At 47.9% G+C, this 22,314-nt stretch overlaps 1 protein-coding gene and 1 long non-coding RNA gene across 7 annotated transcripts; one reads left to right on the top strand and one right to left on the bottom strand.

The window, feature by feature from the left end:
• Positions 1 to 10,858, bottom strand: LOC105189603 (uncharacterized). Of its 6 annotated transcripts, none has more exons than XR_003112675.1 (8): positions 10,436 to 10,854; positions 10,085 to 10,264; positions 9,699 to 9,924; positions 8,567 to 9,615; positions 8,256 to 8,472; positions 7,990 to 8,150; positions 7,770 to 7,867; positions 1 to 1,341 (listed from the first exon to the last, which is right to left on the bottom strand). It is a non-coding gene; the product is annotated as an uncharacterized LOC105189603 (long non-coding RNA). The 6 variants fall into 6 exon arrangements; XR_002163040.2 differs by having other exon boundaries at positions 8,547 to 9,615; positions 10,436 to 10,852; XR_002163039.2 differs by having other exon boundaries at positions 7,970 to 8,150; positions 8,256 to 9,615; positions 10,436 to 10,858.
• A 72-nt stretch (positions 10,859 to 10,930) lies between these two features.
• Positions 10,931 to 21,896, top strand: tkv (serine/threonine receptor kinase thickveins). Its single transcript, XM_011151793.3, has 4 exons — positions 10,931 to 11,079; positions 19,861 to 20,863; positions 20,981 to 21,305; positions 21,410 to 21,896. Exons 1-4 carry the CDS (start codon positions 10,992 to 10,994, stop codon positions 21,539 to 21,541), a joined length of 1,548 nt encoding a protein of 515 aa, XP_011150095.1. The 5' UTR covers positions 10,931 to 10,991; the 3' UTR covers positions 21,542 to 21,896.
• The last annotated feature ends 418 nt before the right edge of the window (positions 21,897 to 22,314 follow it).

Genomic DNA, 22,314 nt, shown 5'->3' with positions numbered 1-22,314 from the left:
CACAAACAGCAATTGTCCGGTGTCACTTTTAATTGACGGTTATAAAATGTAGCGCGAGCGTGCAATCGAGAATAATTTGGCGTGAGCGCGCGAGCCGGCTCTCGGAGAGCGAGAGGAGATGCGTCGCCACACACGTGATTCCTATAATTTTCTGGGATCGTATTTAGCGAAACGACAAGTGGCTAGGTGTCATAATACGTGTGTCCCTATCATTTCGCGACATTATTATTAGATCGACGCGCGCTTTGCATCGTATTATGCCGCATTATCGTTACTGTTCGCGGGCAAGTTCCCCGCGTCAACTGAAAATAACGCACACGCGAAACTCCCGGCCGCAACGATACTCGTAAGCGTTACCGCCACCGGCCTGTCTCGTTACTGACACGATCGTTCAATTTTGATTAGTACACACATTTTCTTATGACGATACAAAGTGCCAACTCAACTATAATGATCGTCATACACCATACATTAAAGTGTAAAATTCGTTTGCAGAATGATCTGAACACACCTCTCATAGTGCAAAATGCATCTAACGCTCAGTGAACAGTATCCAGACAACAAAAACTTGTAAGAGAAAAAGATATTTAAAAGTACAAGCTTCTAAAAACAGAAACCTCTAAGAACGTTCAAGAAACAGTAAGACATCTTTTGAATAAAGTCCGTATAAATATCTTTTTAGAAGTTTGCGCTGAGAGATTACGCAAAAATAAATTCCCCGATTGAAAATGTGCTCTGTTTCAAAGTACGTTTCGAAGGGAACGTATTGGAAACGTTATTTTACAAAACAAGTATACATACGAGGCTTAAAATATGACACGCATACAACTGCATCACACACAACACATTTACTTATCCGCATGTATGTCCTCTTCGCGTTGTATAATGCGTGTAAAAATATAATTAGCCAGACTGTTGCTTATTTTGATAGAATTACACGCGTTACACCGTGCAATTTTTCGCATGGGACACGCAACGACACGTGGCGGCCGAGACTAATTCCCCGCGAGAGCGTTCCAGAAGACGCGAGTTAGCGTATGATTCCTATAATTTCCTGGGCTCGTGTTTGACAAAATAACAAGTGGGTGGGTGTCGGTTTTCACACCCGCGGCTCGACGGGGCTTCTTCGGGGAATGTAAGAAAGGCGGCACACGAAACCGGTCCCGATGAATCTTTGTTATACTAGGCCCCCACAGTGCCTGCCGTCCCCGCGTGTGCGTATAAGGACGAAACGGACCTTACTTCAGGACCGTACTCGTCATCGACGACACCTGACACTGTTTTCCCGCAGCCGCCACCTCGAGTGTCGCCTTTGACGTGCCCCTCCGATGGATCCTCCCCCTATAACGATTGATGTTAATTAATATTATATTTATTTATTTTGTATTTATTTATTTATTTATTTATTTATTTATCATGTATCGAGTAATATAATATTATTTATTTATCCGACATCAGCAGCAAGTTTCAACGCGACTCAACAAAGGGACCGAAGTGAGGCACCTTCGCAATATCTCGTCCTATTCTCGTCTTGCAATTGTCACTTTCGTTCGAAACGTCTCGTCGCGACGACAAGAGCGTTCGATCAATAACCGATGGCACATTTGAAAGCCTACTCAGCCGGCGACGAATTAAATATAGCCATTACGTCGAAATCGCGTATTCGTCGGGGCGCCAAATGCGGCGAGTCGTCGTTTTTAATTAGCTTAAACGCCCGATTACATCACGCTCGATTAAAATCGAATGCGGATCGCGGCTCTCTCATGAGTCGAAGACGTCGTCACGTAGGCCCTCGGCCGTAACGAGTGGTCAAGCTCGAGCGTGGGTTCCGCAACGACTCCGCAAGATGCAAACAGGGTGGGAGAAGAAATAATCTCGCAATCAACTACAGTGGTCTTCTCCACGGTTGAATCTTTTCTCCAGTTCCCACGCTGAAGTTCGAACATTAGTCTACAATTAGCCATTACAATCGTCGCGAACGTCGGCTCGAGCCGATGACGATGCAAAATCACCGCGAGCGAAGCGAAGAGCGTCTCGCTTGAGAGACGTCGGATTCGCGCGTTAAATCGCGAGGACTCGCGCGCTCTTCGAGAACGGCGCGTCGTCGATCTGTCGATCGACACCGATTAATCTTGCCCGGTCGCCGTCTCCTCTTCGCTTCGCGTTCGCTTCAGCGGCGCGTCTTCTTTGATCGGCCCACCAGTGGCCCCAATTCACACCTGACTCTTAGCGATAAAAACCGCCTCTAAAGATATCCCTTATTCCGCTTGTGCGTAGGCACGAGTCCCGTTCCCAGTTGGAGGAAGTGAACTGTTATCGTAGCAGGTAGCCGTCGAGCACGCGCGTTGCCGTCGTCGTCGTCGTCGTCGTCGTCTCTTTTACGCGAGCTATCGAGCAAATTCATTTCAACTCCAACGTGCTGCTGGACTCCCCCCGTCCATCTCTCTGTTCTCCTCTCGTCTTCCCTTGCTCCCTCCGCACGCCTTTTCGTTATTCCTTTTTGTGATAAACCACCGAGCCACAGCCACTTCGTCGGCCCACTCGAAGCGGCAGTGAGCAGGACGATTAATTATCTCGGCGCCAAACGGCAACGATGAAAGTAACGACGGTCGATTAAGATCCAGGATCGAGGATCGAGAGAGAGAGAGAGAGAGGGGGGGAGAGAGAGAGAGAGAGAGAGAGAGGACGGTGGAGGGGTAAGGGAGGCCAAGGGAGAGATAGAAAAAGAAGAACCTGTGAGAATCCTTGAAGGAAATTAACAAGAGATATACCTGACATGCCGGTTATCTCGACTTTTTTTTCCATTAGAACGCGCGATTAAACACCGAGATTACTCGACGGCTAATAATAACCAAACGCGGAGCGCAACGCGTCGACCGTTTCTTGCTCTGCAACTGACCGTTAGATTTATATTTCGATTTAGAACATTCGGCAACGATGACAGCGGTCGAATGCGAGGGAATGCACTCTCGTGCCGGCTCGCCGAACCCTTCGTCAAATAGACGCAATTACGATCGATTATCCAATGTTCTACCGACTAATCTTGACCGGGAGTCGCTCGTCGGGAGAAGTCCGTCGCTTGAGAGAGGATACAATGTATGTGCCGCTGAGCAAGAAGAGAAAAGAAAGAAACATGTATCAGCTCTCCGTTGTTGAACAAGGAAGATTTGAATAACGCGCCGACGTGGGACATTATCTCGTACTATCTCGTGTAACAAATTGAATAAAAGATTACAGCGATAAAGAACGCCTGACGGCGCTCCACGTTATTTGCCTCTTGTTTCACCGGCGCGTTATTATCCTCCTTAAATCTATACAGCGTAACACAAGACGGAAATTCTCCTCTTGACACTACAACTACTAATCTATCTTCGCCAGAGCAGTCGAAATTATTTCCGACGGTGTGTTTGAAAAAATGAGCATTGCCAGGGAAAAGCTTTCATTCATTTCTGTTAATTTGTCGTGTCAATGTCGATTAAAAATATAACGTGCCATTACAGGGAAAAGCCTGAGTAATTTTAATAAGAAGTCACTGAGGAGGAGGCCACCTTGACTCCTCCGGTAGTTTTAGTGTGTTAACGCGCTTTTTAAATTCACAAAAGAAACAGATAAACTTATATGCTGAGATAAATTTCGAACAAACGCACTTTCGACAAACTCTGGCCGCATCGATGGCAGATTTACGCGCGCATTTATTTTTCCGACTATTGCTCACAGAAATCCAAGGGGCGCGCTTCTCGGCACGTACCGGCCTGAGGTTTACGTTGTACGTAAAGAAAAGAAAGAGGGAGAGAAGGCCCAAGAAAGAGAGAGGCTGATCCAAGGGCCTGCGCGGATGCCTCAGCGGGACACGGATTTCGCTCTTTTGTGCTTCCACTCGTCCGTTCATTCGAACCAACCGTGGTGGGACTCTCCGTTCCTCCCGACGAATGAAATATACTTCCACCATCAGCGACCCTTGTGTAGCTGGCGCCGAATAGATGAGCGTTTTCAGACTTGTGTCCCAGAGTGAACGCACGGTCGAGCCTGGCCCTGGGTCTCTTCTCGCTCGCTTTCTTCCACCATTGTTGCTCTCACGTATATTCGATCCATTTGTGTTCTTGACGCGCCGAGACACGTACGTATTCGAACACGTTCGTGGAAAATTAGACCTTCCCTTTTTTAAATACGTCTTTTTTCCTCTCTCTCTTTCTTTTTTTTGTGCAAACTAGCATTGAACTAAATTTCTCCATCTATTTCTCTTCAACATTATACACTTATTTTATTCTCTTTCTCTAAAAGGTTCAACCCAGTTCGGACAAAGAAAAACAGATCCTATTATTTGTCGACAGTTAAACGCTTCGACAGTCCTTTTCTTCGAATTTCGAGCTCATTGAATGCATTCAATGGAAAATTCGTGGAAAGTTCGTGGAAAATTCGCGAAGAACAGATCTAAAACATGACGACTAGCACCAGGATGACGAGACCTTCTTCTGAGTCTTTCCTAAAGTTGTATATTCACGATAAAAAGTCGAGCCAATGTGCAAATTGCATATCGAGAAATGTTTCATTGTAGATTCCTCTAAATGTATTCAGAGCACGTTTTCTCTCGCTCAATCGAGGGCGCGAGAAAGATCCTCGCCGCCTTTCGAAATTGATTCTCTCGACGAAGGAATTTTCGCGAGAATTTCCGCTGACTTCAAATCCATCTGAAATCCACCGAAAAGTTCAATTTCGTTAACAATTCACGTCTCGGAAAATTTGTTCATGGCAAAAATCCTTCTCTCTATATTTTCAAAGCTGCGTTGCAGAATGTAATACAAGCGCAATTCCTCGCTGGAAGAAAGATGCTCGTCGAACAGCTCTCTTCAAGCAAGACCGAGAGATTGACTCGCGTTCGATGGACGACACGTTTCGCTATGTGCTGATGTCAAAGAGGATCAATAGAAATAACACCGCGAAGGATCACATCCTCGACCCATGGCACGGAGGGTGAAGTAACAATGGCGAGAGAATCGACAGAGAGCTGGAGATAGAGAGAGAGAGAGATAGATAGATAGATAGATAGAGAGAGAGAGAGAGAGAGAGAGAGAGAGAGAGAGAGAGAAAGGGAGAGATTCGATCGTAGTAATTGTGTTCCGCCGCGTCACGTCGATGCACAACAAGCCGACGGGCAATCTTCCTTTTTGGCAGTTCATCCGTCGCCCGGCCAGAGTAATATATTTCCAAGCGAGACCAATGGAACGTGATTTCGTGCCGTAGGAGGAGCATACACAGACTATCTCTCGCTCTCCTTTGTTACCCATTGTCGCCCGGTTCCCCGAAGCGAGCGCGCATTGACGATACGTGGCGGAGGCGAGATCTCCGTCGCCCTCGCCCGCATAAAACGAGCGAACGTGGCCTCGTGATGCTGCCGAGAAAGGGTATCTGATTCTAATCCCAAAATCCGGTTCGAAGCTCCGGATTGTCGGCGCGATACTCGTCGTTTTACGTTAACGCGCCGTTCAAAAGTCGTCTCTCTCTCTCTCTCTCTCTCTCTCTCTCTCTCTCTCTCTCTCTCTTCTTCTGGCCCGACATGACCACCTTCCCGAGGCGTTCATGAATAAGAGATGGGCGGGCGCGATTTCACGAAATCCGCTTACGGTCGTTTATAAAATCCAAGAGAGGAACGCAAACGCCCTTCGCCTTGCCTCGCATCGCGTCGCCTCGCGTCTCGTCGCCGCGTCGCGATCTAATTTATTCCGGCAGCCCGGGTGTTCGCGAGAGAAGATTTTTTCCACAGTTCTCGGAAAAAACGCGAGGATCAGATCATGTGGAGATATACTTTCCTGCTCGAGGAACGATTCAGCGTCGTCTCGTCGTTCACTCGACGTTGCTTTTACTCTCCTTCTAAATCGCATCGCAGACTGTGCCGGGATAGTTAACGAGCAGCCTCGCGGTAATTATCCACGACAATTAGCGATCATCGGTCAACTATACAACCAATATATACGTCTCGGCAGAGCGAAAATACATATTCATCGGCCGGCCGTCGCTCCGTGTCGTCGCGCTTGTTGACGATTGTCTCGTCCGGCGATCTTTAATAATTCATAATTAAGCTCTAATCGAAAGCACAATCGTCGACTCGTCCGGAGACGGCGCGACGAATCATTATCCGGCAGACGCGATCTTTCCGCGAAACCGACGATAGATCACGGCTGACTTATTAATCTTTTCTTCTTTTTCTTCTTCTTCTTCTTCTTCTTCTTCTTCTCAAATATTCCCTCCTCTTCTATTCTCTCGGACTCTCTCCTCGATCTTCGCGTGACGATTAATTCATATACATATGCATCGCTCGTCGATGCAATCGTATCGATTTCCTGCCGCTCACAGGACGATAATAATAAACGATAGGCGAGGCTCATTCAAGTAGGCTAATTGCAAGAAATTGCGCGCAAGACGTTGACCAGCCTCGTCGAAGCCTCGTTGTTGTTGTCGTCGTCGTCATCTTCAGGCGAGCGCTTTCACGCTCCGCGCTCGCTCGCACGACTTTTATCGCGTCTTTCGCCGGCATCTGCAAATCATTATAACTGCACGCTACACGCCGGAGAATAAATCGCGCGCCGCGTTGAAGATCAACGACGTGGTAACCGAGCTGAAGCTTTAACCGAAAGAGCCGTCGTCGTCGTTCGATTCGCGGAAAATAGCGCGGAGTGCATCAGCGATCTTCACAAAGTCACGCCACGACGCTCGCTGTGCGGTCGTAATAACGACGTTACAAGCGATTTACCGTCGATCCGCGCGAGGCCGCGCCTTATCCTGTCTATAGATTTTCGCACGACAGCGCATATATATCGCCAACGATACGTTCGATTAAGTTTAATTCGTTTCCCGTAGAACGTGTATTTTTCGCTTATCGACATCTCTCCACGAGAATTACCTCGTTCGTATTAACATTTGTCCCGTGTTTATGGGGAAAGATCAATCTCGTGGATTAATCTGATAAAAGTACAAATATTGCATTCACGCTGGCATTTGTATACTCAGTTTTTCAAAACAGATTGAACATTTTTGTTGATACATTTCGAAGCGCAACGAATTTCCAATGAAAGAACTCAGAACTCTCCTGGGAATTTTTCAGGGGCAAAGTTTTCTCCTCCATCAGCCGCGTTCTCAACCGAATTTGAGAAAAGTGATTGAACAGTTTGGAACACACAGTATACCGTGTATACCGTTTGCCTGTCCGCGGCTGCGGAAAGACGCGGTACTGCTGGCGCGTAGGGACGCGTCTTTCCATAAAAGTGCCGAAGATCATCTCTAAAAATATAATGACTGACGCCTTTAAAGCGCGCGCGCGCTTCAATCCGGATCGCGGCGACTTCACGCTCGAGCGATACACACGCAACAGGTTACGCGGCTAAAACGCGCTATAGATCGGCGCCGGTCACGCGCCGCGACCTAATCTCGATGCGAACCGACGGCGACGGCGACGTTTCGCGCTCGCCTCGCCACGCCGCGATGACGACCCGATCGCAGCCGCCGGCAGCTGCATGCGCGAAAGAATTACGGCGAGCTTTGTTCTCCCGCGAACAGTGCGCCTTTTGTTGGGCCACACGGTGCTGTCGTTGGTATTCACGATCCGAGAACGGTGCTGAACGCGCGCGCGCGCGCGCGAGAGAGAGAGAGAGAGAGAGAGAGAGAGAGAGAGAGAGAGAGAGAGAGAGAGAGAGAGAGAGAGAGAGAGAGAGAGAGAGAGAGAGAGAGAGAGAAAGAGAGAGAGAGATTCTTCCTCTTTTTCATTCCGCACGTACCGCATCAAATGCACGCCGGCAGAGCAAGATTCGCCTATCGTGATGACTCTCGACTCGCCTGCCTTCCATTTTTCTACAATTGTGCAGAGTGAACGCACCTGAACGTGGAATGGAAAAGAAACAAAATGTGACAAAGTAATCTAACGCAACTCTACCGACTTAAATTAACTTAAAGCATCTCGCGTACGAATTATTCTTACGCGAGTGCAACATTTCGTACTCTTAACTCCGTGTCGTGCGCTGCATCTCGCCAGGAGAAGGATTTTTCGCACTGTCTGAAATCGATACCGCGGCCGGACGTGATACCGACGCGGCGCATTCGGTTTCGACTCAAGCGTGAAAAGGTTGTTGCTGGCCAGAAAGAGGTAGCGAGCCGCCCTCCTGAAGCGTGAAATATTACAATTCGGGCGCAACAATCTTCCAAGGCCAGCGTGCCACGCCGACGGCAATTAACCGGTAATCTGGTATCGATACTAATATACTCACACGTCGTCGTAACAGGTCACGCCGTGCCGAGTCGCACGACGCGCTGACGGCATGCGCCGCGTGTTGCTACTTGAAAGCGCAGCGTGATGCACACCCCTGTAGCGTTCAATTGCGCACACTCGGCGTTTTCTTCCGATTCCCGCCAAAAAGTTCGCTCCTTCCTTTCTCTCTCTCTCTCTCTCTCTCTCTCTCTCTTTCTCCTACAGCCGCGCCGCCCCTGCAAGAAAACGATCATGTAGCGATTGTATCTAGTGAAATATAATTCGCAAAAGACCACGAGAGGTTCTTCACCCAGCCGCGATTTGAAAGACCTCAAGTTGAATCGATGAATATGTCCGCTCAGGTAGATTCAGGCGATTTCACGCGGTCTGTCAAGGTTCTGTCAAGGCGGACAATAGAAGCCAATTTCATCAGATATCCTCTGAGACATTTCGTACGACTTCAAAAGATCATCAAAGATTCTTTAACACATTCCACACTCGTGGAATCACTCGTGGTTCACGTTCTATTCTGACGAAAACTGAACTGCCTGCTGTCAGGCGATTGAAAATTTTAACTCTAAAATTGAACATGAGTATAAGATACTTTTACAATTCTGTTGAAATATGTTATTTGTTAAACAAACTTGGCTTATATTATGACGATGAGGGCCCATGCATGCACCGGTGACTCATGCTGGTAATAAATAACATGTTAAGGGCGTTCAAGAGACATCTGAAACTTTCAGGCTTCTTTTAGAAGTTCGTTCCATTCGGAAAGCTCTCGGACAGGCCGATATTCGCAGCGACATTTAGCGGTAATTGCCGCAATTACGGGAGGAACGCTGAAATGTACCAGGGAAAAACACGTGAATGTGATCGCGTGTATCCCGCTATCCGTGCGCTCTCGAGCGAAGAAAGATTCCAGATTCTAGCCGGGTTCTAGATTTCACGGTGACGCGCCGCGCATAGACATTCGCGCCTTTCCAAGAGGCCGCCACGCCGCGCCGCGCCGCGTCGCGTCGCGTCGACGCTCCGCGACTCGCCTCGGACGGAGGGTCCGGGCGCGTCCAAGTATCACGATCCGTCGCACGAACGCGCACGCGGCTCCGAAAAGCGCAAAAGAAGGGGAAAAGGAGAGATCTCGCGGCTGCTCGAAGCTTGCCGTAGCTGAACCGTTGTCGACCATCGTGCGCGGCACGATGGCGCCCATAGGGCGCCGCCGACGCGCACTTCCCAACTCGAACGACACAGGACCGTACTCGCCATCCGCGTAATCTTGTCGCGCAAAAGATACGGTCCAAGCGATGATGTCTGAAGGTTTCGCTTTTATCATACACTCCAATTGCGCCAATCAACGTTTAACTCAGCCAGTGAAATTGCTGAAAAGGAAGATAAAATTTGCTGATACGAGCAGCAAGAGTGATCTTGTTCTCTCTTCATAATCCATATTAATAAACGATACCTCAGTCAAGTATTACACCTATTTTACTGATATATATATATAGGATGATTAATTCCTTGGTTACTGTTGGACAATAAGTGACGTAACCAGCAATTGTTGTTGACAATTTCATTGACGGATTACGTTTAATCTTGATTACGTTTAATCAAGATTTGGCAGGTCAGCCTAAAATCCTCTCGGAAGACATAAGAACCCAAGGGCATTAAACCCTTGTCCTCAGATTAACCTGAAAGATTAAAAAGATAAACTAAATACATAGGGAGATTCACCATGTAAATATGGGAGACCTCTTTACAAAAAGGAGATAAACGATAAGTAAAAAACAAAAGTGGAGCTTATGGAGATGTCTGAAGTTATCAGATAAAAAGTGATACATTAAAACTAACCCAACCGTTCAGGATCCAGGTAATAAACGTTCACCTTTGGTACAACAGCTTAGACTTTAACACAGCACATGCGTGCATCGATATTTCGCTCGTTCATAAGTAGAACACCCGCAGTACGTCATACAATCGTTAGATTTTATCACGTTACAATAATAGAGTAAAAATGCTGAATGCTACATGCTGAAAGCACACAATAGTTACTGATCAAACAAATCGTTAAACTTATGATCATGAGTTTTTTTTCTTTCAGTGTGAACTTATAAAAGGCTAGTCTTACTCTACAGTCAGTGTAACAATATTGAGCTAAAACGAATACATCTTTTCCTCAGGTATAATGCCATAAAAACTAACCTCATTCCCATGCGCTTTGAAGTTTGCAAATTTTCGTACTTTACGAGTTTACGCTGGATTAAAGGATTCCGGACATCGGCCCGCAGACCTTATATCACTTCTATTACCCTCTATCAATCACGTCGAGATCATCAATTACGAACGACCATTCATGAACAACATTCATGACAAGACCAAAAAATCGTCATTCTCAGTGTATCCGTAGAGGTTATGTTTACAGACATTTCCATCGAAGCGGAGATCGAAACTTACCGCGCGATGTCGCAAAAAGCCGGCGCATTACCCAATTATCTCTCGCTCAGCGAAAGACTTTCGAACAAGCTCAACGAAAGGTGCGTTCCTTGCTACGTTCCTGATCGTATCATCTCGCTCACTCCGACGCAACCGATTTCCATTCTCCGTCGTGCACCGAAGGTGCACGAAGCTTCGCCCCACCAACGCGGTGCGCCCCCACCGAGCCGCGGCGAAAACGACCGAAGTAGTGGCAGCCTGCGCTTAGCAGCGCAACGCGAATCACCCTATGTTACAGTGAAGTATGTGCTCCCGAGTGTAGAAAATGGCGCTCTGCGGTACTGCGGATCGGCGCGGATGTAAATATGGCTTGTGGCTCAGCCTGGGAGTGCTCATCGCATGCTTCGTCAGCGGTGAGTACCGTCGGGTGTGCGATTGATCCGTGTGCTACGTATCGCGGTGCCGTCATTTTCCTAAGTAAGCGATCAACGCGCCCGCGTCTATGCCAAGTGCGGAACGCGCGTCTCCGTCTTCGTCTCCGTCTCCGTCTCCTCTCGCGCCGGGCCCGCGCGCGTTGGAATCGATTGAGAGATGCGGGAACGAGGAACGCCTTCGCGAGACCTCGGCTTCCTCGTCGTCCGTCATCGTCATCGTCACCGTGTTCATCTTCTGCTATGCAGATGTGTTAACTCGACTGACGATCTCATTCCATATTTCTCTATCTCGCTCGCTCCTCGCCTCTCTCTTTCTCTCTCTCTCCTGTCTCTGTTTCTCTTCGTTTCGCGTTCCTTTGATTCGCACGCTCGTTTCTTTCTCTCTCTCTCTCTCTCTCTCTCTCGCTCTCTCTCTCTTTCTCTTTCTCTCTCTTCTGACCGCTTCGGCAAACACGACCGAACGACGAACCGATTCTCTGCCTCGTCGTGAAAGATCGCTGTCTGGCGCGCCCTCGATCGTGCCGTCGGCGCTTTTTGCGATTTTGCGGCGCGGTACCGAAGAGTCACCCTTCGTGCGGGCGAACCGATGGGGTTCGCCGCTGTGTGTGACACTTCTCCGATCGCCGCGATCGCGCATATTATGATTGTGCGTCGTGTCTATCTTGGGCGCGACGTCATGTTTTTTTCCGATTCCGTCCGATAAATACGGCGACGCTGCTTCTCTTTTTCCTCCTCCTCCTCCTCTCAGTTTTTCCTCTCACGACGTTCTTCGAGCTCTCGAGTCTTCCTCATCCCGCGATCGATGCGTTTTCGCGAGAGGAATTCCTGCGCGCCGAGATGGCATGCGGCCGTTCTTTTTTACCTCGAAGTCGCGCGTCTCGGCAAGAGAGAACAGGACAGGAAGAGAAGAAGAAAGAGAGAGAGAGAGACGAGGTTAGCCGTTCTAAGGTTAGAGACTGAAATACTAGCGGTGCCGAGAATCGCACCGCTTCTCCCGTCGACTCGGGAGAGTGCCGTTCTCTCTCTCTCTCTCTCTCTCTCTCTCTCCTCTCTCTCTCTCTCTCTCTCTCTCTCTCTCTCTCTGGCCGCCGTCGCCGTCGCGACCTTTTTCACTTTTCTTCCTGGTATTCGTTTTCTCGTAGACTTGTACACTCGGTGCACGCTCTTCCATCTCTCTCTTTCTCCTTCGTGCTCCGACATAACATTCTTGGACGCTCACGCGTGATACTGGACCGATCGCCGCACACGATTCGATATCACGCCGATATGACGCCGTCGATGACACCAGACTTTAACCTTCTAAAGAACCGCGTCGCGTTTACGACACACACACACACACATACACACAAACACCTTTTTAATACCTTCTTTTCCCGATCTGCATGGAGTGCAGTTGAGCAATGTTCGCTATTAAGCGCTCGTTAATGATAACAACGCGTGCGGGCGACAAGCTCTTAGGAAGAATTTTCTTTCTAATGTTTTTCCTTGTGTTTCTCACACACACACACACACACACACATGTTCGCACGCGGATTGCAATGCCATTCGTTCGTTTATCTCCGTGTCTGTCTTCCTCTGTAAGTAGATGAATCAAAATTTTGATTTTGTCTCAGAACAGTCAATATGCGAGTCACATGAAGGTTTGATGTTCATCATTCTGATTGGTCTGACCAATCATTCAAAATCGCTACCAGTCAAGTATTACCTGCTTTGTTCTGTTATCCCTTTGAGGCATAGTAGTAAGTATGCTTACCACCTATTCTCACATTTTCATGAAATATTTCATATTTGAGGGATTCTTGTCGGACTCTTTTGCGTTTTTTAGCTTCTTACATGATATGGGAACGTACATGAAAGATTGAAAAGTGTTTTGCATAAGTTATCCATTTATTATAAATAAACAAAGTGTGAAAGATACACATTTTTACAGAAAAAAATCATTTTCCACAAGCTATGAGTGAATTTTTTACTCAAAATGAAGATTTGGGATCGATGATTACGAATCTGAGGTCCAAATTCCAAAATTAATTTTCCAAGATGGTGGATTCCAAATGGCGGATCATAGAATGTACATAAAATTAGCTAAAACTGTACTCTGGTTAGTTTTTGAGTTCGCTGATTACGAATCTGAGGTCCAAATTCTAAAATTTATTTTCCAAGATGGTGGATCATAAAATTTTTATATGATTAGCTGAAATTGTACTTTGGTTAGCTTTCAAAGTTGCTGATTACGAATCCAAAACGAGGTCCAAAACTCATTGTCACCGAAATGATCGCGACTTTTCATATTTGTGGCCGCGCCATCTTGAATTTCAAAAATCTGATAACGGATTCGTCATCAGCGATCCCAGAAAGCCCCGTATATAAATTTTCATGTGATTCGGATTTTCTGAAAAACACATGCCTCAAAGGATTAAGGTAGACAACGATTCATTTCTCGATCGCTCTTGGACGGCAAATTACAGAAAGTGGTACCGGTAGTTTTGCCGGTAATCTATCAACTGGTTATGTCGATGCTTGACAAGAGTTGTCCTAAGGACCACTATCACCACATTCTAATTAAGCTAAATCGCCGATCGAATCAACCGACATAATTCCCAGTATGGGAAACAAAATACTGTCATCAAAATGACTGACATAATTCTCTCATCTTCTCTTTATAATTTATACCTAAAAGTTGCTCTCTCAGTCGAACATTAATTATTGTCTTGCCGAGATGTATACACATACACGGAACTGCCTTAGCTTCTTAGTCGTTAAAGACCAACAAATTACAATTTGCTTGGTCAAAAGCTGACCGAAATGACCGAGCTCGAAATTGTTGCTGACAATTCCGCCGGTCAGTCATCAATTAACCTGATCGGAGTTCATCATCAGTCGTCCAAAATATGCCCGTCCGATCCTCCTCGTGTTCCTCGCAGATGCAAATTTTGACGACCACTTTGAGGACGCTAAATGCGGGGCGAGGCGCGCGCGCCGCTATCTATTTCGTGTACCATAGAAAATAGAGATTGTTTACGTTGCTGGTGCGGCGCGCACGGGACTCGAAATACATCAAAGGGTTATAAGCGTCGACGTGTGCACGCGGGTCGACGCGGCCGCTTCAGAGCGGAACGCGACACGCTCGTCTCTCCCTTGGAGACGACGAGCGTGTGTACACGCCGCACGTAATTTCATACTCCGCTCTCGGCGTCTCCGCGAACGCGCCCCGAGCTGGCGAGCTTAATCTCCCGCTTCTTTCCCTTTCTCTTCTCGTCGCCGCCGCCGTCGCCGCGTATTTTTTCTCCGCTGCATCGCCGCCGTCGCGTACGCACGACGTTTTTTCCGCGAGCCTCGACAAGGACATCGCGCCGAGCCGTCGCGCGTATCGCGCGAGATGAACGCGCGGAATAAAGGCGGCCTTTCTCGATGTCCGGCTGGATGGTATGCAGGCCGTATCCGGGATGCGGCCTGCTCGTAAGTAGCCGTTCGCCTAGTATCTTCTTTCGAGCGATGTCTCGGAAGCTTGGTAAAAATTAGAATCGCGAAAGACTCAGAAGATTCCTCCGAATCCCCAGGAAGATTATCTAGTCATTTGACTTGTCTCGGTCACTTCAGTAGACACAAAGATTGACTGATAGTTTGTAAGAAGTTGCAGTTAGGTACGTTGAGTCAAGGATGCGCAGTATCACGGTTGACTGATCGCTGTTGGGTCCTAAAAAAGAACGATAAATCAGTGCGGAGTCCATTTTTAAGTTTGCATCACTTCTAGATATACATCGTTGAAGATTTCCTGACGTTTACCTAACTGAAGCAGGTCAAGATTTTTTTCAAAACTCACGCGTCAGTGACGGATGGAAGTTGCCTTGCGACGGTAGGATTTGATTCGTTCTTGAAATTTCTCGGAGTGACGTCTCTGAGAACAATGAAGATTCAGTCGATGGCGGCAGCGAAACACCGTCATTCGGAGTCACATGATATTCACTCTTCACTCTTTCGAGTGAAAATATTCATTCGACGATTCCAAGCGGAAGGAAGCTCACCTTGCATGAGCGAATAGTCACTCGAGATTGGCTGTTGTGCTGCTCCTTCGAGTGGAATTCCACTCGAAGAGATTCAGAGAGCGGGAAGAGGGAGGAAGGAGAGGATCCGCCGTTCTGTGATTTTTTAATCTTTTAATCTCTCTCGATCGCGGACGCTGCAAATTGCTGATTCGCACCTTGCGCGAATCGGAGTCGCCGCGCCTCTTCCACCGGAAAGGTGCTCTTTCTCGTTGGAAACCACGGCGGACGATGATTACGCGCCGGCAGGATAGGATTACGCGCGCACTGCTGATTGTCCTTCTGCGAAAATTACGATATCGCGCGACGGTATCACGGTTACGCGTTGCGCGCGAATCCGTTCGTGCGAGTTCACCGCCGCCGCCGCCGCCGCTTTTCTCGCCGAGATATTATTTGCAGCGGCGCGACGCGCGACGAGACGCGACGTGGAGTATTAAGTTTCCCGTGCGCCATGTATACACGTGTGTGCAGGGCGAGCGTGCCGTTCTGTCGCGACAAAATAGTGCAGCGTCCGAGACGCCGAGACGCTTTTCAGCGTCGGACAGACGCGCGTTGCACCTATACGACGTCGTCGACGCCGGGCTTCCGCGAAACCACCTAAGCGGATCAAACGATTACCTCTCGCGGCGAAAGGACGCGGCAAGTTACGATAAAGAGTTGCCGAAACGGCCAAGTCTGCCCTTCCTTCCGTCTTCCTCCCAACGAACGCAGCGGAGAAGAACGCTCTGACGGAAGAGAGCTGCACGCACGATCGCAGTGCGAGTGCACTTGCTATTGACTTGTATTGTAAATATTGGTAATGCGAGGAGAGAGAGAGAGAGAGAGAGAGAGAGAGAGATAACGGAAGGATAACCGCCGCGTGTTGAAGCGCGAATCGACGTCCTCTTGTGCAAATTAGAGCCGACTCTCTCAAATTCGCATCCACCTGACACGCTCGCGCTGTTGTGTTCCTTCGCCGGCTTCGTCTCGAGTAACGCAAATTATCCTGCAGATTTCGCGCGTTATTATCTTTCGCGACCACCTCTCTGCCGCCCGGGTTCTCCCTCTACATGTCTCTCTGTTTTTCTCCTTCGCGCGTCGCACATCGACAGGATCATCGACTCGTTGCTGCTGATCGTTCACGTAACGGATATCGCACCGATGATCAGTCATAGCGGCGTGCAGTCTTTCGTAGCTGGAAAAAAAACGAAGGAGAATCAGAAAAAGAGCAGAGCCGCGTTTCTAGAGCGCAGAGAGTCGCCTGCGAACTTGACGATGCTAATAGTCGTGCTAATAGACGCGCACGACTGGGCTATCGCTGATACTGCTCTTTGCCACGCTGATAAAGTCCGCCGCGGCTAGCTGGCACGTCGCCACGCGCGCGCGCGATTCATTGAAACCTTCGTGCGATTACGGGCGCCGATTGCGTCGCGAAAGCCGCATGAAAGCAGATACACGCGTGACGCGCCTCGCGCTCTGACTCGCGTTCGAGCACAAACACGTACACGTACGCCCGCACGCTTGTGCGTGTGACATTTTTCTAAACAGTCGCTACAGCTTTTCTGTCATCAATGACGGGACGGGACGGACCGACAAACAGTGCTTTCCGAGCTCTGATCGAAAAGTCTGACCGAAGATCGTCCGGTCGACTCGCAAACGTTCGCTTCTTCGGCTTGCGATCTCGTTGCCGGCAAACTACAAATAGCGAAATGTTAATTCGCACAAATTAACACGTTGAACACGTCGCGCTGACGGTCACCGCTAATAAGCGTTGATATTACCGTGTCTCCTAAGTTAGGCGTTAGAAGATAACTAATTGCACTTAGAAAATTGATTGTACGACTAGTGGAGAAGGCACACCGAGAAAAATATCCGAAATATCCGATTGTTAATTTCGTTATCCGATCAGATATCCGGTGTATTTAATCGGATATTTGATCGGACAACAAAATTAACAATCGGATATTTCTGTCGGATTTTTCTCCGTGCAGATACGAGCTATGCGCGTTTTTCGGACTTTTACACTTATTTGCCGTATCTTCGATCGTGTTCAATCGTCCATCAAGTCTTTGTACAATCAACGTGTTAATGCTCGTATAGATTGTAATATTTCCGGGAAGCGGATTGAAGAACCATCGAGTGGCGTTTACTGCCTCAGAGACAGCGAATTCGTGCCTCTCGGTGCTGCTCTGAGATCGGTATCGGCGGTGTAAATATCGGTGGGAAGGATCTCTTCCAGATCTACGCGCGGGTCATTAATCGCCAGCCACGAGGACGGCGATAACATCCGCGAGCGCGATTATAGACGTCGACGGAACGCTGTTGACGTGGAAAAATACTTTTCTGCACAAGCTGTTTGCGCTTCGTTGCGAGATACGCAAGGATAAGCGCGGAACCTCTCTCGCCGCTCGCGCGACGCTCGAAGCTCTCGTCGAGTTCTCGTCGCAGCTTTTTTCGACGCTCCTCATCACCTCACAGTGAGCTGACACTCACTCGCCTTGAAGAGCATACGCGGGCATCACGATTTGCTCCTGTGAGACTCGTATCCTCGATTCGAGAGTAAGATTGTCGCCGAGATTTCATTCAACTCGACGCGGACCTTCTGTGCAAGCCTGAAAGCGAGGAAAGAAAACGTTTAATAAATTATCTCCATCTAGATTTCACGCTCCATTGTACACCGCTATCTTCGGAAGCAGAGTAAGAAGGAACGTTGTATGTGTGAAGAGCTGCGTAAGCGTAAATAATACGTAACACGAGCGTGACGTCTATTACCAGGATTGGGAAATAACGTGTTTCTTGCAAACTCGTGACAAACTACTTTTTTCAGTAACTACTTGGGAGCGATGTTTTCTTTTATCCGTTTGCGAGTCTTACGAGGCAAGTGTTGCTGTAATGTAATTACGGTTCCTGGATAACTGGAACGAACATGAACGTTACTTTTTATCGCTCATTTGCGGTAACGTTCCATTTTTCGAAAGGACTAACGGTGACGATAATGAATCACTTTTACAAAGAAATCTCCCCAATCCTTTCTATCGCTACCACGACTGCTAAGTTTCACCCCGTATCGACGGTAACTCGAGATCGTTATTAGAGTCAAGATTGAGCTTCCACCGTACTCCCTGCACAAGGGCAAGAGAGAGAGAGAGAGAGAGAGAGAGAGCAGAGTGAGCGTGGAACGCGCGAGAAATCGATCCGTCATCCGGATATTCGTGGGATATAAATAGAGCGGTCACCGTAAAATAGACGCGGGAGAGTAATTCCGCCATGGAAGATAAGCGGTCTCTCCGCGGCTCGCGTGTGTCTCTCATGCATCTCAGCCTCTCGTTCTTCCTCCTTCTCCTTTTCTTCCTGCCTTCGCCACCGCGGAAAGAGCGAATATACGGCGAACATGTCGCTGGCATACTTGCTGGAAACATGACACCGTGTTTGCAACGGACTCGCCGTTATCAGCCAAACCGGGATGGCGAAGACGGGAGAGATTGTACCTTCGCTCTGCAACATTGCACCGCGCTCCGTTTCGCGACTAAATCGCACGTTTAACTCTGGACCGTTCGCATCCACGTCGACCTTGCTGAACAAGCGCTGAGATTCAATAAATAGAAAATTTATCTTGCGAGCATATCTTCTTCTCTCGGTCCTCCTCTGTTATTTTTTTTTTTTTTTCTCTGACGGACAGGAAAAGCACAGATGTTGAAAATTGCATCGATAAATTCTCCGTTCCGCGATAAGCGACTTCTCTCTATCGGCGGTGGAGAGAAGTCGCTAATTATAGATGACGCTAATTATAGGTCACGCCCGTTATGTCTGTCGCGAATTTTATATGCGCTCCGATGATACAAACGGAAGTTACACGTATAACCCCTCCCATTGCAGAAGAAACATTTTTATGTTCTTCCAAATGGAATTAAAAGCGCGCATGCAAAATTTATCTCAGATTTCGTCTCGTGTTCTATCGTCGCTTTTTTCTTCGATGATGACCGATGACTCTTTAACGGGACAATATTTGTCAGGCGGCGAGGTATTCGCGAGATATGCGCGCGCGCGCGCGACGTGCATAACGTCGACGTGTCTGTGTGCATAAATCAGTCACGAGCGTGCGCACGATTTACAGCGGGCGTGAGTTATCGGTCGTTCGTGGTTTATATCAGCGCGAGACGTTTATGAAAGATCTCTGATTTCCTCCTGCGAACGGGACGCACCTATCACTACCACCACCACCTCTGCCTCTGCCTCTCTCTCTCTCTCTCCCCCCCCCCTCTCTCTCTCTCTCTCTCTCTCTCTCCTCCGTGGGACGCGCGACGACGGTCGTTCGCCTACACGAGACACATCTCACGACTTGTCAAACAACCTCTCGAATCCGCCCGGCTCCGCGCCCAGTTTCCTCTAAGCGCGCGGTATCAATTACCATTGAGTTATTTACCACACCTCGCGTGCGCGACTCTGTAACGTAATTGTTCGATTCAATTCCTCAGCGACGTGTCGCGCCTACCTTGTCGTCGCTCTTGCTGCTGCTGCTGCTGCATCCGCATTTAAAACTGTTTGCACGCTAGAGAGAGAAGCATAAAAGTTTTAATCTCGGATCACAGCAACGCTCGATCCAAAAATAATAACCGAACAACTAAACACGCGATTAATATTAGAGTCTTACGTATTCTTCATCACCTTTCTCGATCGCCCGGCCCGCTCGATTTCGTCAGACTGACACTCCTAATAATATCGCGCATCAATATCTTTGCAGTGTCGGGCATCACTTGTTACTGCGAGGGGCATTGTCCGGGCGACAAACAGAATGGAACCTGCGAAGGACGGCCGGGCAGCCAGTGTTTCAGCGCTGTGGAGGAGGTGTGGGACCCCGATATACAGGACTACGTCCCAGAGTGGTCCTTCGGCTGCCTGCCACCCGCCGAACAAGGTTTCATGCAGTGCAAGGGGAACTTGGTGCCTCATCTGCAAGAGAAGAACATAAAATGCTGCAATCACTCCGCTCTGTGCAACAAGGATCAATTCCCCGTATACGAGCCACGGCCTACCGTGTCTCCTCATCCGATTGTCATCGCATCGGGCGCTCGGTTTATTATTCTAGCGGTCGCCCTATCGGTCACCTTCGTGATTTTACTGATATCGATAGGATTCGTTTACCATTGGTGTCGGAAGAAAGAGAGGGACCCGTGCCTGGTGCCATCGCAAGGTACTATCAAGGACTTTATCGATCAGAGCAGCGGATCCGGCTCAGGACTGCCGCTTCTCGTGCAACAGACGATCGCGAAGCAATTGGCCATGTCGCAGTGCGTGGGAAAAGGACGCTACGGCGAGGTATGGCTCGCGAGATGGCGAGGCGGCGAGAAGGTGGCGGTTAAGGTGTTTTTCACGCTGGAGGAGGCGTCTTGGTTCCGCGAGACCGAGATCTATCAGACCGTTCTGATGAGACACGACAACATCTTGGGCTTCATTGCCGCCGACATCAAAGGTACCGGCTCTTGGACTCAGATGTTGCTGATCACGGATTACCACGAGAGAGGTTCGCTGCACGATTACCTGCAAACAACAGTGTTGGATCATCAGGCTCTACTGGCGATCTGCGTGTCGATCGCATCCGGAATCGCGCATTTGCACACTGAGATCTTCGGTACACAGGGCAAACCTGCGATAGCTCACAGGGACATCAAGAGCAGAAATATTCTAGTGAAGAGAAACGGGGAGTGTGCCATAGCGGACTTTGGACTGGCTGTTCGCTACATCAGGTACGTAAACACGTCGCCTCTGATGCGTATCTCTTTTAGGAAATATACATCTCTCGACATACATCAATATAGTATGTTTAAGCGTTCAGTAGCAAGCGTCCTTTTTCTTGTCTGCAGCGAGAGCGGAGAGATCGACATTGCGCCGAATACCAGAGTAGGTACACGACGTTACATGGCACCAGAAGTGCTGGACGAGACCCTGAATACAAGCTGCTTCGACGCGTTCAGAATGGCGGATATGTATTCAGTCGGACTGGTGTTCTGGGAAGCGTGCAGAAGATGCGTGACGGGCGGCAAGAATTCCATGATGGAGTGCGTGGAGTCGTACGCCTTGCCTTATCACGATGTTGTGCCGAGTGATCCAGACTTCGAGGATATGCGCTTGGTAGTCTGCGTAAAGCGACTACGTCCGATCATTCCTACAAGATGGGACAATGATTCGGTAAGAAACAAATCTCATCATCCCGTGTAATAACTTTATGACACGATTATTCTCGTCACACGGATCATCGGTTAACGAGTCGGCATTGTCTTGTTTTCTTGCAGGTCCTATTCGCGTTAGGAAAGATCATGTCGGAGTGTTGGCATGCGAATCCAGCGGTTCGCCTGACTGCGCTTCGTGTGAAAAAGACGTTATCGAAGCTACACGTCGATAATATAAGCATGAAGATCGTGTAGTGCCTCCGCCCGCCATTATGTAAAAAAACTGAATCACTCTTCTTCTAGTTAAACAAACAACTTCCTATCCTCTGTAAATATATCCTCTAGTGTACATAGAACTGTTGACAGACTGCAGCCTGAAGACTGAAGACTAAGGTTTATAAGTATAGTAGCGTGAATGAAACGAATGAACGAGAATTTGCACGCGTACTTGAATGAACAAATGAACGACCGAACGAACGAATAAATAAATGAACGAACGAACGAATGAATGAATGAACGAATGAATGAATGAATGAATGAATGAATGTACGTTTCTCATAACGAGAGATGAAATCGTTTCGATGTATATATTGTACATATACACACTATACATACATATATATATATATATATAAATTATATGATTTATATATATTTATATATAAATTATATAAATTTTATATGTAACCATATACATATTATGTAAAAAATTGTTTCGTTATCACACGGAGTGCGCTTAACGTTCTATGAGGTTTTAACTTTACAATTGATTCTCTATACATTTAGCGACTACGTCATTTCTTTTTTAAGTACCTCGAAGCATATTTATTATCATCAACGACTTTCGGTACATACATATTGCGATAGTTTTCATAAAAGTTGTTGACTATTGCGAAATACGTACGGCATACTATACAGCGCAACGAAATAGGGATATTGCATGAATTAATAGGCATTAATCAAATTTACGACTTGTGTTAAACCGTTGAAAAGTCGTGATACGTTAACTCTCGCGAATATAAGATGTA

The sequence above is a fragment of the Harpegnathos saltator genome, unplaced genomic scaffold (genome assembly GCF_003227715.2).
Source record: "Harpegnathos saltator strain DR-91 unplaced genomic scaffold, Hsal_v8.6 scaffold174, whole genome shotgun sequence".
Classification (NCBI taxonomy): Eukaryota; Metazoa; Arthropoda; class Insecta; order Hymenoptera; family Formicidae; genus Harpegnathos; species Harpegnathos saltator.
Note: the sequence above shows the minus strand (reverse complement) of the source record. Positions and strands in the feature narration are given on the sequence as shown.

What these genes read in the sequence shown, in the direction of transcription:
- tkv (XM_011151793.3), top strand. Translation starts at nt 10,992, where the DNA reads ATGGCGCTCTGCGGTACTGCGGATCGGCGCGGATGTAAATATGGCTTG. An exon ending in CTGGCTGTTCGCTACATCAG is followed by an intron (nt 20,864 to 20,980) that starts GTACGTAAACAC and finishes TCTTGTCTGCAG; the next exon opens with CGAGAGCGGAGAGATCGACA. An exon ending in CAAGATGGGACAATGATTCG is followed by an intron (nt 21,306 to 21,409) that starts GTAAGAAACAAA and finishes GTTTTCTTGCAG; the next exon opens with GTCCTATTCGCGTTAGGAAA.